Here is an 18,382-nt window from a genome sequence, read left to right on the forward strand (position 1 = left end):
TTTGCACCAGCATGGACTACCAGCTCGGAGACCATGGCTGCGGTTGCCCTTGACGCTGCATCACAGACAGGAGCGCCTGCGATGGTGTACTCAACGACGAACCTAGGTACACGAATGGAAAAACGTCATTTTTTCGGATTTATCCAGGTTCTGTTTACAGCATCATGATGGTTGCATCCCTGTTTGACGACATCGCGGTGAACGCACATTGGAAGCGTGTATTCGTCATCGCCATACTGGCGTATCACCCAGCGTGATGGTATGGGTGCCATTGGTTACACGTCTCGGTCACCTCTTGTTCGCATTGACGGCACTTTGAACAGTGGACGTTACATTTCAGATGTGTTACGACCCGTGGCTCAACCCTTCATTCGATCCCTGCGAAACCCTACATTTCAGCAGGATAATGCACGACCCCATGTTGCAGGTCCTGTAGGGCCTTTCTGGATACAGAAAATGTTCGACTGCTGTCCTGGCCAGCAAATTCTCCAGATCTCTCACCAATTGAAAACGTCTGGTCAATGATGGTCGAGCAACTGGCTCGTCACAATACGCCAGTCACTACTCTTGATGAACTATGGTATCGTGTTGAAGCTACATGGGCAGCTATACTTGTATACGCCATCCAAGCTCTGTTTGACTCAATGCCCAGGCGTATCAGGGCCGTTATTACGGCCAGAGGTGGTTGTTCTGGGTACGGATTTCTCAGGATCTATGCACCCAAACTGCGTGAAAATGTAATCACATGTCAGTTCTAGTATAATATATTTGGCCAATGAATACCCGTTTATCATCTGCATTTCTTCTTGGTGTAGCAATTTTAATGGCCAGTATTGTATGTAAAAACCTATTCTCCGTTGCCATGACCTGTGAGATGTGGCGCAGTTTTTATAAAACACTGCTCATATTGTTCCGGTGCTGATACAAACAACAACGCTTTTAGGTTCTTATGGTTACCCTAAACTATTTGCTTCAGATCTAAGACAGATGTTTTGAAGAGGCTTCCTTCCATATCCTTGCCAAATTTTCCTCATGTACCTCTTCTTTCCTCATGCATGAGACAGTGCGGCCTCGTACGAACTATTGCTTCTACTGACAGATTCCCTATCTGTCCTTTGCCCTCCGAGTGGGCATCAACCTCTTGGTTGGTAGGTGTATGTCATTTTCGAAACACGAGTCTGATCCGTTCTATCTAACTGAATTATACATTCGGTTCGTAAGATGTAGGTACATTCGTTATACTTTCTATCTACTCCCTTATTCCTGCGTTTCTTTTCTGTATCTTCTTTCACAACTTGCTTCTAAAAAATCTGATTTCCGTCCTCTGCAACCTTTTCTTTACATGCCGGGTGATCAAAAAGTCAGTATAAATTTTAAAACTGAATAAATCACGGAATAATGTAGATAGAGAGGTACAAATTGACACACATTCTTGGAATGACATGGGTTTTTATTAGAACCAAATAAATACAAAAGATCAAAAATGTCCGACAGATGGCGCTTCATCTGATCAGAATAGCAATAATTAGCATAACAAAGTAAGACAAAGAAAAGATGATGTTCTTTACGGGAAATGCCTAATATGTCCACCATCATTCCTCAACAATAGCTGTAGTCGAGGAATAATGTTGTGAACAGCACTGAAAAGCATGTCCAGAGTTATGGTGAGGCTTTGGCGTCGGATGTTGTCGTTCAGAATCCCTAGAGATGTCGGTCGATCACGATACACTTGCGACTACAGGTAACCCCAAAGCCAATAATCGCACGGACTGAGGTCTGGGGACCTGGGAGGACAAGCATGAAGAAAGTGGCGGCTGAGCACACGATCATCACCAAACGACGCGCGCAAGAGATCTTTCACGCGTCTAGCAATATGGGGTGGAGCGCCATCCTGCATAAACATCGTACGTTCCAGCAGGTGTTTATCAGCCAGGCTGGGGATGATGCGATTCTGTAACATATCGGCGTACCTCTCACCCGTCACGGTAGCATTTACAAAACCAGAATCATGCATTTCCTCGAAGAAAACAGGCCCGATAACGGTAGATGTGGTAAATCCAACCCATACAGTGACTTTCTCTTCGTGCAATGGAGTTTCCAGGACAGTTCTAGGATTTTCGGTAGCGAAAACTCTGCAGTTGTGGGCGTTGACAGACCCTCGGAGCGTGAAATGAGCTTCGTCGATCCACAACACGTTACTCAACCAATCGTCATCTTCCGCCATCTTTTGAAACGCCCACACCTCAAATGCCCTCCGCTTCACTAGATCGCCAGGTAACAGTTCATGATGCCGATTCATTTTGTACGGATAGCATCGGAGGGTACGCCTAAGTGCCAACCAAACAGTAGTGTATGGAATGCCGGTTCGACGTGCGACTGCACGAGCGCTGACTTCCCCGTGCGTAGACGAACCCTCTACAGTCTCCATTTCTTCCTGAACTGTCTCAGCAGCATTACGCCTTGTGCTCGGTCGGCCATTGCGGGGTCTATCGTCTAAACAACCCGTGGCTTCGAACTTTGAAGTCATTCTCGCAACAGCTGCATTTGTCTACGGCCCTTTACCCGTTCGAATCCCCTTCCTATGGCGATAGGATCGTAGCGCTGAACTAGCACATTCCCCATTCTGATAATACAGCTTCACTAAAAACGCCATTTCAGGTAACGTCAACATGCTGCGACTGCTGGCGCATCTGATTCTCTCTCTCATTACAGCTCCTTTCATACACGATTGTCATGCGCAGTCACTGACGTTTTGCTGTCCAGCGCCATCTGTCGGACACTTTGTGAACTTTGTTTTTTTGGTTCTAATAAAACCCCATGTAATTCCAAGCATGCGTGTCAATTTTTACCTCTCTATCTACGTTATAGGCAACGGCCTTGCCGCAGTGGATACACCGGTTCCCGTGCGATCACCGAAGTTAAGCGCTGTTGGGCGTGGCCGGCACTTTTATGGTTGACCATCCAGCCGCCATGCGCTGTTGCCATTTTTCGGGGTGCACTCAGCCTCGCGATGCCAATTGAGGAGCTACTCGACCGAACAGTAGCGGCTTCGGTCAAGAATACCATCTTACGACCGGGAGAGCGGTGTGCTGACCCCACGCCCCTCCTATCCGCATCCTCCTCTGAGGATGACACGGCGGTCGGATGGTCCCGGTAGGCCACTCGTGGTCTGAAGACGGAGTGCTATCTACACTATTCCGTGTTTTATTAAGTTTTCAAATTTATACTGACTTTTTGATCACCCGGTGCATCACTGGCGGTCTGTGCCGAGAGCATATCGTATGCGTCCGAGTCGTCTTCCTGCTAGCGCTGATCCGAAGAGAAGTTGGCAATTTCGGATTCGGGCGTCTGTGCTCTTCGATGTTATGACTTCAGAACGTCTCCAAGCCCATATTCTTCCGACCTAAAAAAAAAGGCTAGAAGCAATTTGTGGGAGGGGCAGTGGTCAAGGACAGCCTGATGGTAGTTAGAGAACAGACAACTTCTTTCGTTCACAGAGGTTTCCCACTTTGCCTTAACTGCAACTATCAACCTACAGTATTTTTTGTAGCACAGCGCTTCCCCGGTGAAGAAGAAGCAGAGCTGTTAACTTTTGGTCTACGTATATTTAATGGTTGCCGCCACCTTGAGCAGATATTCAAATCTTCTCAGAATGATTGCATTCGAATTTAGATTCCAGCATATTGGTCCTCAGTATTCTGTGAGGTTACAGCTAAGCCTTCGACGTTCCGCTGTGCGTGTTAGAATGATCCACATCGGTTGACCTCGCTGATAGATCGCTCTCCCCGCGGACTCACATGCCTTTAATGAAGAATGTGTCGCACAACGAATAATTAATGAGACAGGGCTGGCCCTAGCAAACATGACACCTGGCTGTTGTAACTCACACAAGATAACAATCAGAGGGTTCACCGAACTACGAAATGAAACAGTGGTCTAAATGCATACTTGTTTATTACAAAAATGTCTGCAGGCTAGTAAGTCATCAATCCGAAATGTTAGTTCCGTGTATAGTTCTTCGTTCATTTTGGCGGACACGATCACTGCAGATTTAACTCTCCGTAAATCATGTGCAGATTCCAACGTTGTGGTATCTATGTGAATTATCCATTATTTGATGATTTGTTTCTTCCCTTGTTGCATTTATAGCGACCCCTATTAACAGTTAATGGTTTTCTCATTCCAAAATGAAATTTTCACTCAGCAGTGGAGTGTGCACCGATATGAAACTTACTAGTAGAATAAAACTGTGTTCCGAACTGAGACTCGAATTCGGGACCTTCGCCTTCTTTCAGTTTTCTCTTTGTCTGTACTGTTTCTCATCGAACTGATCCAATAATAATTTGTTAATCAAGTATTTCAGCAGACAAAGTACGAAAATAAAAATGAAAATAATTGTTTGTTCAGTATTTTAAATCTCAGAAAGCTCTTCACAAATAATGTTCAAATTTTGACATAACGCTACGTTCAATTACGCGCGTGTTTTTATATTCCTATTGGAGCGCGAAATGTAATATGTAAATATATATATAATGAATAAACGGAAAATCTATATAAAAATGTAAATGTTTTGTTCAAAATCATAAATATTTGAAAGTTCTTCACCGGTTACTTTCAAATTCGGATATAACGTTACATTTGAATACATGCGTGTTTTTATATACCTATTGCAGCACGACATATAACATATGAATATGAATGTAATAATTATAGAGAAAATCTGTACAAAAATGTAAATCTATGTTTCTCCAAAACTGTAAAGCTCTGAAAGCTCTGCACCGACTGTTTCGAAATTTTGACACAACGTTGCATTCGAATAAGTGCTTCTTTTTACATACGTATTTTTTAAATGTCTGTGATATGTAAATCAACGTTTAATATATGAAGGGGAAAATTTACTATCAAAGAATCTGTAAAGTCCTTAACCGATTTATTTCTAACTGTTACAAAATACTCTGATGAGCATTAGGACGGACGTAGGACATAAGTTTTAACATACGTAATATACACTCCTGGAAATTGAAATAAGAACACCGTGAATTCATTGTCCCAGGAAGGGGAAACTTTATTGACACATTCCTGGGGTCAGATACATCACATGATCATACTGACAGAACCACAGGCACATAGACACAGGCAACAGAGCATGCACAATGTCGGCACTAGTACAGTGTATATCCACCTTTCGCAGCAATGCAGGCTGCTATTCTCCCATGGAGACGATCGTAGAGATGCTGGATGTAGTCCTGTGGAACGGCTTGCCATGCCATTTCCACCTGGTGCCTCAGTTGGACCAGCGTTCGTGCTCGACGTGCAGACCGCGTGAGACGACGCTTCATCCAGTCCCAAACATGCTCAATGGGGGACAGATCCGGAGATCTTGCTGGCCAGGGTAGTTGACTTACACCTTGTAGAGCACGTTGGGTGGCACGGGATACATGCGGACGTGCATTGTCCTGTTGGAACAGCAAGTTCCCTTGCCGGTCTAGGAATGGTAGAACGATGGGTTCGATAACGGTTTGGATGTACCGTGCACTATTCAGTGTCCCCTCGACGATCACCAGTGGTGTACGGCCAGTGTAGGAGATCGCTCCCCACACCATGATGCCGGGTGTTGGCCCTGTGTGCCTCGGTCGTATGCAGTCCTGATTGTGGCGCTCACCTGCACGGCGCCAAACACGCATACGACCATCATTGGCACCAAGGCAGAAGCGACTCTCATCGCTGAAGACGACACGTCTCCATTCGTCCCTCCATTCACGCCTGTCGCGACACCACTGGAGGCGGGCTGCACGATGTTGGGGCGTGAGCGGAAGACGGCCTAACGGTGTGCGGGACCGTAGCCCAGCTTCATGGAGACGGTTGCGAATGGTCCTCGCCGATACCCCAGGAGCAACAGTGTCCCTAATTTGCTGGGAAGTGGCGGTGCGGTCCCCTACGGCACTGCGTAGGATCCTACGGTCTTGGCGTGCATCCGTGCGTCGCTGCGGTCCGGTCCCAGGTCGACGGGCACGTGCACCTTCCGCCGACCACTGGCGACAACATCGATGTACTGTGGAGACCTCACGCCCCACGTGTTGAGCAATTCGGCGGTACGTCCACCCGGCCTCCCGCATGCCCACTATACGCCCTCGGTCAAAGTCCGTCAACTGCACATACGGTTCACGTCCACGCTGTCGCGGCATGCTACCAGTGTTAAAGACTGCGATGGAGCTCCGTATGCCACGGCAAACTGGCTGACACTGACGGCGGCGGTGCACAAATGCTGCGCAGCTAGCGCCATTCGACGGCCAACACCGCGGTTCCTGGTGTGTCCGCTGTGCCGTGCGTGTGATCATTGCTTGTACAGCCCTCTCGCAGTGTCCGGAGCAAGTATGGTGGGTCTGACACACCGGTGTCAATGTGTTCTTTTTTCCATTTCCAGGAGTGTATAAATACATATGTAAAATAAATAGTGGAAACTTTTTTACCGAAAATCTCAAAAACCACTTGATCAGTTTACTTGATATTCTTACACCCTACTGTAATAAACATTTGGGCACACAGGCTACATATATTAAATATATATTAAAATTATATTAAATATATTAAAAATATGTAGCCTGTGTGCCCATATGTTTATTACATTAACGTGTAAAAATTTGAAGTACACTGACAATATAAATAATAGTTAAATGTTGTTAGCAAACAAGAGATCTGTATTTATGGCTTATTGGCTTATGATTAGTACTGCTATAGAATCCAAATTTGCAAAAAGAATAAACAAGGCTCAAGTCAAAGAGAGAAGAATGGGAGATGGACAGTGGGCTGAGAGGAAATGGACATAGAAAGCATAAAGGAGGAGATGGACAGAGAGAGGGGGAGGAGGTGATTGATAGAGAGAGGTGGAGGGGGGGACAAAGAGAGGGGCAGGTGGAGATAAACACATAGAGGGGGGAGAAGTAGACTGGGATTTATGACCGACTTCCGTTAATCTTAGAAACGTATGGCTGCTCTTTTCTTTCTTTTCTGTTTAAGCAGACTGAGCCATCTTAACACATGGCTGGGAAGAGCTAGTATTGTAATAAGCAGGGATACATGTATATCAGTGTTTCATTTCGTAGTTATGAACACCCCGTTTCTTACAGCACCCAGGTCTCATGTTTTCTAGGGCCATCCCTGTTTCATTGATTAGCAGTTGCTCGTCATCATTTCATGTAAGGCATGTGCGCTCTTGGGGAGAAACCTATCGACGGGGTCAAGCGATGCTGAACACGCTGACATTCACAAGGGTATGTCGAAAGCTTAACCGTAAACTTTCAATGTCAGGAATCATATTTGTTACACGATTTTCTCTCTGAATTTTTAATCAGAGGTAAATTCGCATTTAATATTATGTAACTTCAAAATAATACTGATAGTCTGATAAGTACAGCAGTGAGTCAGTCATTAAAATTGTGTCAGGAAGCTGCAGTGATATGTAGTGATTATTAATTATATTGGATATCAGGTGTTCCACAGGGAAGCGTCCTGGGACCTCTGCTGTTCCTGATCTATATAAATGACCTGTGTGACAATCTAAACAGTTCTCTTAGGTTGTTCGCAGATGATGCTGTAATTTACCGTCTAGTAAGGTCATCCTAAGACCAGCATCATTTGCAAAGCGATTTAGAAAAGATTGCTGTATGGTGTGGCAGTGGCAGTTGACGCTAAATAACGAAAAGTGTGAGGTGATCCACATGAGTTCCAAAAGAAATCCGTTGGAATTCGATTACTCGATAAATAGCACAATTCTCAAGGCTGTCAATTCAACTAAGTACCTGGGTGTAAAAATTACGAATAACTTCAGTTGGAAAGACCACATAGATAATATTGTGGGAAAGGCGAGCCAAAGGTGGCGTTTCATTGGCAGGACACTTAGAAGATGCAACAAGTCCACTAAAGAGATAGCTTATACTACACTCGTTCGTCCTCTGTTAGAATATTGCTGCGCGGTGTGGGATCCTTACCAGGTGGGACTGACGGAGGACATCGAAAGGGCGCAAAAAAGGGCAACTCGTTTTGTATTATCACGTAATAGGGGGAGAGTGTGGCAGATATGATACACGCGTTGGGATGGAAGTCATTAAATCAAAGACGTTTTTCGTCGCGGCGAGATCTATTTACGAAATTTCAGTCACCAACTTTCTCTTCCGAGTGCGAAAATATTTTGTTGAGCCCAACCTACATAGGTAGGAATGATCATCAAAATAAAATAAGAGAAATCAGAGCTCGAACAGAAAGGTTTAGGTGTTCGTTTTTCCCGCGCGCTGTTCGGGAGTGGAATGGTAGGGAGATAGTATGATTGTGGTTCGATGAACCCTCTGCCAAGCACTTAAATGTGAATTGCAGAGTAATCATGTAGATGTAGATGTAGATGTGGGTGCCCCGACGCGAGACCACCCTTGCTAGCGTCGTGTCGGTACAGAGTCTCTTCTTGATTGTGGCAACACTATGTAGTTGTTAACTGTACTAATTTGCGCGCTATTATTAACACAAGATTTAGGGAATACACTAGTTGCAGCCGACGAGAAACATTCAGCTTCCCTGCAACAGATCTGTGACATCTATTTCAAACGCCAGCAGGCAGTCAACCCAGTCTGAATCGTGTGGTGGTGTTTTTTCCGCAGCCCGCAGCTGACGTGGCGGGACATCCAGCACCTGACGGTGCTCACGTCGAAGCGCAACTCACTGTTCGACGCGAAGCGGCGCTTCCACTGGACGATGAACGGCGTGGGCCTCGAGTTCAACCACCTCTTCGGATTCGGCGTGCTGGACGCTGGCGCCATGGTGGCGCTCGCCAAGCAGTGGCGCACCGTGCCCGCCAGGTTCCACTGCGAGGGCGGATCCGTCAACGAAGCGCAGTGAGTCTCGCCGCCTTCCTTACTGACTTTACACTTCTCCAGCACGGGGCGGGCTGGCAGCGGGACACAACCCGCATTTCAGCCAAACATGTACGTTTTAAAAGTGTTATTTTTCCATTGTTTAGAGACTAAGCAGTTGGACAATGGCGAATAAATGTACGGTTCTAGCACAATGACAACTACCAACCAAAAACGCTAACAACCAATAAAATAATGGGAGTTCTAGTACAGTGACACCCATCAACCAAAAATGCCAACAACCAATAAAATAATGGGAAATTCAACAGCTATTCGATTGCTTTAGAGACACTCTACTGACTATCTTCCATGGATCCGAACAATCCAGTACCATATGTGACACCTCGCTGAAGTCAACGACCGCCGAGTCTCGCCAGCGAGGAAAAATCCGTTGGCTTTTTTAAAAATGGATGGCGGATGCAAGTCTCAACGGCAGAAGCTCACCATCCAGCCGTTTTTAAAATCAAGCCTTTTGGTCTTATCCTGTCGGATCGTGTATAGAGCCTTCTACACGCATGCTCATAAGTTAAGGATAATTGCAGAATGTGGTGCCACACAACGTGGCACTACAAAAAACTAGCGCTAATAGCATAGGCACATAGGGGAACACACACGCCACAGATCTGCAAGTCCACGGTATCGGTGATAAGTTGAGAAAACCGTTCCGAAGCACATGTGCTACAAAACGCCACTGTTTCCTGAGAATGTGCCCCGACATCTATATGGGATATGATCATCATACACACGTACACAGGCCACACAACGGGTTGGCATACTCTGGATCAAGTGGCCGAGCAGGTGCTGGGGTATAGCCTCCCATTCTCATATCAGTGCCTGTCGGAGCTCCTAAAGTGTCGAAGGGGTTTGAAGACGTGCAGCGATACGTCGACCGAGACTATCCCAGACGTGTTCGGTGGGGTTTATGTCTGTAGAAAAGGCAGGCCACTCCATTCGCCTGATATCTTCCGTTTGAAGGTACTCCTCCATGGCAGCTCGGTGGGGCAGTGGGTTATCATCCATCAGGACGAAGGTGGGAGCCACTGCACCCTTGAAAAGGCGGACTTACTGGTGCGAAGTGACGTCCCGATACACCTGAACTGTTACAGTTCCTCTGTCAAAGATATGTAGGTGTGTACGTGCACCAATCATAATTCCATCCCACACCATCAAACCACGATCTCCATACAGGTCCCTTTCAAGGACATCAACGGGTTGGTAGATGCTTCCTCGTTCACGCCAGAAGAAAACCCAGCGACAGTCACTGTTCAGACTATACCTGGACTCGTCCGTGAACATAACCTGGGACCACCGTTCCAATGACCATGTACTGTGTTCTTGACACCAGGCTTTACAGGCTCTCTTGTGACCAGAGTTCAGTGGAAAGCACCTTGCAGGTCTAAGGGCGAATTAACCACGTCTGTTCTGTCGTCTGTAGACTATGTGTCTGGAGACAACTGTTCCAGTGGCTGCGGTAAGGTCCCGAGCAAGGCTACCTGCAGTACTCCGTGGCCGTCTGTGGGCATTGATGGTGATATATCGGTCTTCTTGTGGTGTTGTACACTGTGGAAGTCCCGTACTGTAGCGCCTGAACACGTTTCCTGTCTCCTGGAGTCGTTGCCATAATCTTGAGATCACACTTTGTGGCACACGGAGGGCCCGTGCTGTGATCTGCTGTTTGACCAGCCTGCAGTCGCCCTTGTATTCCGCCCCTCATAACGTCATCAATATTTCTTTGAACTATTTTCAACACACAGCCACCATTAGCACGTCTGAAAATATCTGCTCACTTACTCGCTGCACCGTACTATGACATGCACCAACACACCTCTGTGTATGTGGACTGCTGCCAGCGCCACCATGCGACGACCGCTGGTCAAATGCACCGCATCGTCATACCCCGAGATGATTTAAACCCGCAAACCGCCCATCAGAGCGTTGTTTCACCATGTATCAGCATTATCCTTAATTTATGAGCATGAGTGTAGTTCACTCTGAAACTTCCTCTCTGATATGAAAGAACTGGGTGCCAACGACTGCCCACGCTTTTTCAGCATCTGTGATTGGCTTAGTGGGCGTAGCTGATTGGTTGGAGGCGGCCCCTAAATAAAGAATTTGCTCTGAACGTGGATGGAGGCCGCCCCTAAATAAAGAATTCGCTTTGAACGCTGCTTGCAGAGGAGGCTCGTGAGTCTTCGGGCGGAGGGAACTCTGGCTCCAGAAATCGGTGGAAACACACGTTCTGTTACTACACAGTGTTAGGTACTGACTCGGGTTAAAACTTAAAAGTTAGGTCACGTTCAAAACTGATGGCTTCAGAACTAGTAGGAGTACTGAGTGATTTACTTGATTTTTCTTGGATTTCCGCGTGAAGATTAACAATTTTCATTGGGAGTTTAAGATCTTGCACTTTGAGCATTGCGTCAGCTCGAAACCATTCAGGTTGTAGGACTGCGAACACAGTGACGAGTCTTGAGCTGATTCGTTCCTTTAGACTATCAAGCGTAGCTAGAAATTCGAAGCATTAGTTCCAAGCATTTTGGAAACAATGCTGATTAAAGGCAGTGATTCATTTCAGCACGATATTGGACGCCATGTGGTTGCAGACTATAGTGTCCATTTCATCTTAATTAAAAAACGGATCATTTTAAAAAGTTCAGAAAAAAAATCTGGGGCAATTAAGGGATAAAAACCGGACGCAAGTTGCACTGATAAAATTTAACTGACATATAAATTTGTCTTTGCATCATGCAGTCAAATGATACCAAATGACTTTCTACAGTTATTCTCCTGCTCCGTCATCGTACTTTTCACTTTCATGTAATTCATCAACAAGGGCATTTTCTTTTGACATTTTATCGTAAATGTGAACATAAAAAATGTTTTTTGAAAATGAGCAAGTCCTTCACTGATTCAAATTTCATTTTATTTTATTTTTATCTTATTCACTAAGGAAAACACACGTATATTTAACAGTTTCTCCACTACCGCTGTTAAATGAAACTCACTTTTTTTATTTCTATTAAAATTACACATTCGTTTTGGCATGCTGAAACAGTGATTGCATAGATTTAAAATTGTCATGTACCTACCACAACTTATTCAGGCTGCTCACCACAGCGGAAATTTTTGACGCCTAAACAATCGAAAATACAACATAACATGAATCAGTAGTACCGCCAGTGAAAAATATTAACAGTAAATAAACAGAGATATAGAGAAAGTTACACAAGAGACGCTTCCTAGCGTATACAATTGCGCACTAAATCTATAAACTAAAACCCTTTAGCCAAGCGAAATCATAAAAAAACGTCTGGACGCACGCACTCCCCAAAAAACTTTTGGGAACAGCGTGACATTTTGGAAAAAAAAGAGTGACTCTGCCGCAAAAAACGAGACGACTGGACTTTCTTTCCCATACGGCCGTCATTTCATTAGTGTCATGCTTACTAGGAGAAAATGCCAAGTTTTATTGCAATAAACGAATAAATCATGATACGTATCACTACAATCTATCGAAGTACAATTACAGTGCCTTCCCTTTCTAATTTCTATCTGCAAGGATCCCTTACTCGTATGCTTGTCCGTAATCCTATTTCGAACCAGATAATATACCACATGTGTAATATTAGCTTTTTCACACTAAACTCTCACCGATGTTCATTCCCTAAGTTGATACGTAAGGGACTAAAGTTACATAAGTCAGTCTCGTGGTCATGTTGCATCAAATGTGTAGTTTCAGTAACATATGGTAAGCTTTATGAATGCAAGTTAATTGCTTTGCAAATTTATTTCATTTCCCATCTCCTTAGAGAGTATCCATAGCCGGCCGAGGTGGCCGAGCGGTTCTAGGCGCTACAGTCTCGAACCGTGCGACCGCTACGGTTGTAGGTTCGAATCCTGCCTCGGGCATGGATGTGTGTGATGTCCTTAGGTTAGTTACGTTTAAGTAGTTCTAAGTTCTAGGGGACTGATGACCTCAGAAGTTAAGTCCCATAGTTCTCAGAGCCATTTGAACCATTTGAAGAGTATCCATATGGTGTATCTACCGTAACAATGAGAGTGTGCAATGAAAGAGAGAGAATAAATTATTCACTGCTAGATCGTACTCGATCTTAGCGCTTCTATTGCGTTCATTTATTTGTTTATTAGTCAGTTCAGTTTGAAAAGTGTAGAGCTTAAATGCTTCACTTTACCAGTCAAGATTCAGGGCGGCACTTGCTCGTGCAGCGAACGATTCAGTCGCCCACGAGGTGTGACACGGCAGGAAAAACCGTTCTCTGTGTGGTAATATAAATATAATTCCCCCCATTTTCCAGCATACATCACTGTGTGAGATCATTTTATGCACAAAAAGAGCTACGGACTATTATACACCCCACCCCCTTTCAACTTAGTAAAATCGATCACTCAAGTGGAAACCTTCCCCGGACAGTCACAGTTGGTTATGCAAATCCTTCAGAGATTAAGCGGTCGCGCGGTTCCAGACTGTAGTGCCTAGAACCGCTCGGCCACCCCGGCCGGCAGAATTAGAATGTCACGTAAAATAAGCACAAAGGACTTTGATGATTACAGGGTTAAATGTCTTTACAGATTCAATAGAAAATTATTAGAAAAATCGTCATAATCGAAATGTATGTATTTTCAAAGGCAGGCAGGGAGGATGATTATGGCTTAGCATCCCGTGGACGAAGGGATCATTAGAAACGAAGCATAAACTCAGAAACAGAAAGGCGTACTGAAGTAAACTGGCTGTACCCCTTCAAACGCATCATCCACTTTAAACGATTTAGGGAAATCGTCAAAACCGTTAATTTAGATTGCCAGGCAGGAATTTAAACCACAGTTCTTCCGAATGCCAGTCCAGTGTGTTACTTTTGAATGTACTTTCAAAAAAAACTGAATTCCTCCAGCAATAACACAAAAATTATTTGCATCGTAGTAAAACGTGAGGTAGGGGGAAAAAATCAGAAAAATAAGGTAATTTCTTTCCAAAATTATCTACTAGTGAACCGATTGAAGAAAATCCCAAATATAAAGAATCATTTTTTTTTGTATAAGTAGCAAATAATTGTAGTCTAAATTTTTGCCTAGTAGATGCGTTACATTTTCAAAGAAAAATCTCCCAAAACAAGTTTAATCAATTTCAAATACTGTTTCTTTTTACGAATATTAGTCGACTTGTTCAGTTTTGCCAAATAAAAAGAACTTGCAGATGAAATGCATTTCGAGATATTGGTTGTAATCAGTTGGCAAACTGCTCGTATGCGGCAGGATGGAAAAGAGCGACTGATTACAGGCGCAATTACTCCTCTTAGCGATGCCTCGCTTGTGTTGGGGCACTAAATGGACTCTGACACTTAATGAACTCTTCGTCGACACAACTACTTGTGGCAGATCAGGAGTTACACAACGGCGTTAGGAGTTCCGTACAAATGGTAGCGTGTGCTTTCAGTTACTGATCACCGAACTGAAACACAACATCAAGCAGTAACGACTATAGTGTCAGGCCTATTGCACATACGCAGTTCCGTCTGATCCGAATTCCAGCGCGCTCTACTAATTCCATGTTAGGCGGAAATCATGAGTGCACCGGTATAGTATTAAAAATATGAACTGCACAGGAACAAAGGTGAAAGCTAAAGCAACTAACTTAATTACAAGTAAGTCGAAAAAAAATTTCAAATTTATTGTCATTTCTTTAATAAAGGGCCGGCCGGTGTAGCCGTGCGGTTCTAGGCGCTTCAGTCTGGAACCGCGTGACCGCTACGGTCGCAGGTTCGAATCCTGCCTCGGGCATGGATGTGTGTGATGTCCTTAGGTTAGTTAGGTTTAAGTAGTTCTAAGTTCTAGGGGACTGATGACCACAGATGTTAAGTCCCATAGTGCTCAGAGCCATTTGAACCATTTTGTCTTTAATAAAGTGCCTTTGATTTAAAAGGCAAATTACGTTTCTGACAAAAGTACGTCTTAATACATGAAATCCGTAAATAATGCGTTAGAGTTTCTTATAAAATGTGCTATTGCTTCTGATATGCGTATGGAAAACCTGTGTTTCAAGATTACTTGGTGACATATTCGGCTTGTCTAACATTTATATGGGTGAATGCTAAAAACATTTGACATGGAAATTTCGTAGGAACGTACAATGAGTAGTATTCCAATTTTCCTATAATCACAAACTTAATGATATTCGTGTTTCCCCAATACAGACTGCCTCAGAAAAACAATGACAAATGTCCTGGATCACTGGTTTGTAAAATCAGAATACCCTGCTTATAACTGCATGTTATGCGTCCGCGATTTGACGCTATCTTTGGATTCCATGCACTGGCAGAACTCAAATCTTCGCTGATGACGTATCTTCTTACCGCCCTCGTAGTTCCATGTTGTCCGCCCCGATAGCTGAGTGGTCAGCGCGGCGGTCTGTCACGCCAAGGGGCCCGGGTTAGATTTCCGGCTTGGTCGGAGATTTTCTCCGCTCAGGGACTGGGTGTTGTGTTCTCCTCATTATCATTTCATCATCATCATCAGTGGAAGGCAACGAGAAACCATCACAGGAATAACTTCCCTAGACGCTCATGCGGTAGACCTCTCTGAAGAGGCTTCCCCCATGACAAGACCTGCCGTAAGGCAGAACACAAAGTTTAAGTTCCATGTTCTTACAGCATTTCGAGGTTTCCTTACGCTTTGGTTGAATGGGTACAGAAACGTTCATGTTGCTCGTCATAGAGTGGCCTCAGACTGATGCTAATCAACAGCGTGGGCCTTTCAAACCCTCCTGGATTGTTGAGAATCATCGTCATGTCACGGCTTGCATCGATTTCCTCACTGCTTTGTTATACACACAACAGTATGAGGTCATTGCACATGAGAGGTGACTACTTTCAAACACCACCAATTGAGAATTTTTTGCAACATTGTCCTCGGAAGAAACAACGATTAAAAAATTATAATAAAATCATTTCAGTGAAATCAATCCCGATAAATTGGTTTGAGATGGAACTGATCCCCCATGGTACACAAAACAGGTCCGAACGCTGTTGCAGAGGTAACGGAAAAAGCATGCGAAGTTCAGAAGAACGCGAAATCCCGAAGATTGGCTAAAATTTACAGACGCGCAAAATTTGGCACGGAATTCAATGCTAGATGCCTTTAATAGGTTCCACAACGAAACATTGTCTCGAAATTTGGTAGAAAATCCGAAGAAATTCTGGTCGTATGTAAAGTACACAAGCGGCAAGACGCAGTCAATACCTTCGCTGCGCAGTGCCGATGGTACTGTTACCGACGACTGTGCCGCTAAAGCGTAGTTATTGAACGCAGTTTTCCGAAATTTCTTCACCAGGGAAGACGAATGGAATATTCCAGAATTTAAAACACGAACAGCTGCTAGCATGAGTTTCTTAGAAGTAGATGCCTTAGGGGTTGCGAAGCAACTCAAATCGCTTGATACGGGCAAGTCTTCAGGTCCAGATTGTATACCGATTAGCTTCCTTTCAGATTACGCTGATACAATATCTCCCTACTTAGCAATCATATACAACCGGTCGCTCACCGATAGGTCTGTACCTGCAGATTGGAAAATTGCGCAGGTCGCACTAGTGTTTAAGAAGGGTGGTAGGAGTAATCCATCGAACTACAGACCTATATCATTGACGTCGGTTTGCAGTAGGGTTTTGGAGCATATACTGTATTCCAACATTATGAATAACGTCGAAGGGAACGATCTATTGACGTAATCAGCATGGTTTAAGAAAACATAGTTCTTGTGCAACGGAGATACCTCTTTATTCGCACGAAGTAATGGCCGCTATCGATAGGGGATCTCAAGTTGATTCCGTATTTCTAGATTTCCGGAAAGCTTTTGACACCGTTCGTCACAAGCGACTTCTAATCAAGCTGCGGGCCTATGGGGTATCGTCTCAGTTGTGCGACTGAATTCGTGATTTCCTGTCAGGAAGGTCGCAGTTCGTAGTAATAGACGGCAAATCATCGAGTAAAACTGAAGTGATACCAGGTGTTCCCCAGGGAAGCGTCCTGGGACCTCTGCTGTTCCTGATCTATATAAATGACCTGGGTGACAATCTGAGCAGTTCTCTAAGGTTGTTCGCAGATGATGCTATAATTTACCGTCTAGTAAGGTCATCCGAAGACCAGTATCAGTTGCAAAGCGATTTAGAAAAGATTGCTGTATGGTGTGGCAGGTGGCAGTTGACGCTAAATAACGAAAAGTGTGAGGTGATCCACATGAGTTCCAAAAGAAATCCATTGGAATTCGATTACTCGATAAATAGTACAATTCTCAAGGCTGTCAATTCAACTAAGTACCTGGGTGTAAAAATTACGAACAACTTCAATTGGAAAGACCACATAGATAATATTGTGGGGAAGGCGAGCCAAAGGTTGCGTTTCACTGGCAGGACACTTAGAAGATGCAACAGGTCCACTAAAGAGACAGCTTACACTACACTCGTTCGTCCTCTGTTAGAATATTGCTGCGCGGTGTGGGATCCTTACCAGGTGGGATTGACGGAGGACATCGAAAGGGTGCAAAAAAGGGCAGCTCGTTTTGTATTATCACGTAACAGGAGATAGAGTGTGGCAGATATGATACGCGAGTTGGGATGGAAGTCATTAAAGCAAAGACGTTTCAGTCACCAACTTTCTCTTCCGAATGCGAAAATATTTTGTTGAGCCCAACCTACATAGGTAGGAATGATCATCAAAATAAAATAAGAGAAATCAGAGCTCGAACAGAAAGGTTCAGGTGTTCGTTTTTCCCGCACGCTGTTCGGGAGTGGAATACTAGGGAGATAGTATGATTGTTGTTCGATGAACCCTCTGCCAAGCACTTAAATGTGAATTGAAGAGTAATCATGTAGATGTAGATCGCATTTAAGTTATTTATTTGATTCTTTGCCAGGTTTCGATCTCTTACAGAATCATCACCATCAGGCCATTTTACTCCGTGAAAATGAGTAATATACTTAGAGCACAAAGGACTTGAATACAGTCGTGAGAATAGTACCACAGAAATACCCTAGGTGACTGCAAGAGACGGCGGCGTGGATCAGGCAGCTCTGGAGAGGCTTGAAGAGCACTGTCGACTAAGACTCATTCACTAGTGGTTTAGTAGCAAAAACTCCGCCCTCCGCCTCCTGCATAACGTCATTAACAGCCAATGGTTATGTAACATGACTACAGTTCGCACCGGACAACCCGTTTATAAAAATATATAAATATTACAAATCTGGTCGTAAAATGAACCGCTAAGGATGTTTTAAATATTACTTAAAAGACGTGTGCTACAAAAAGTTAAAAAGCTGAGAAGAAATCCTTATTCAATAACATTGGCCCCTTTCAATGCAGCTGCCCTATGCAGGGACTTCCGGTAGGCGCAAGTGTAGCAAAGATGTGTGGTAGGACGCAAACTGGTAACCTAGGGAACGAAATATAACTCGGTATGTTCCGCATCAGTCAAA

General features: G+C 44.3%; 1 protein-coding gene across 1 annotated transcript in view; it reads left to right on the plus strand.

The window, feature by feature from the left end:
• Positions 1-18,382, plus strand: part of LOC124795818 (neuroendocrine convertase 2) — a 1,530,590-nt gene that overhangs the window by 1,327,549 nt on the left and 184,659 nt on the right. The window contains exon 12 of the mRNA XM_047259899.1: positions 8,649-8,882. Within this exon, the coding sequence (XP_047115855.1) occupies positions 8,649-8,882 (234 nt within the window). The remainder of the gene's footprint in view (positions 1-8,648; positions 8,883-18,382) is intronic.

The sequence above is a fragment of the Schistocerca piceifrons genome, chromosome 4 (assembly GCF_021461385.2).
Source record: "Schistocerca piceifrons isolate TAMUIC-IGC-003096 chromosome 4, iqSchPice1.1, whole genome shotgun sequence".
Taxonomy (NCBI): Eukaryota; Metazoa; Arthropoda; class Insecta; order Orthoptera; family Acrididae; genus Schistocerca; species Schistocerca piceifrons.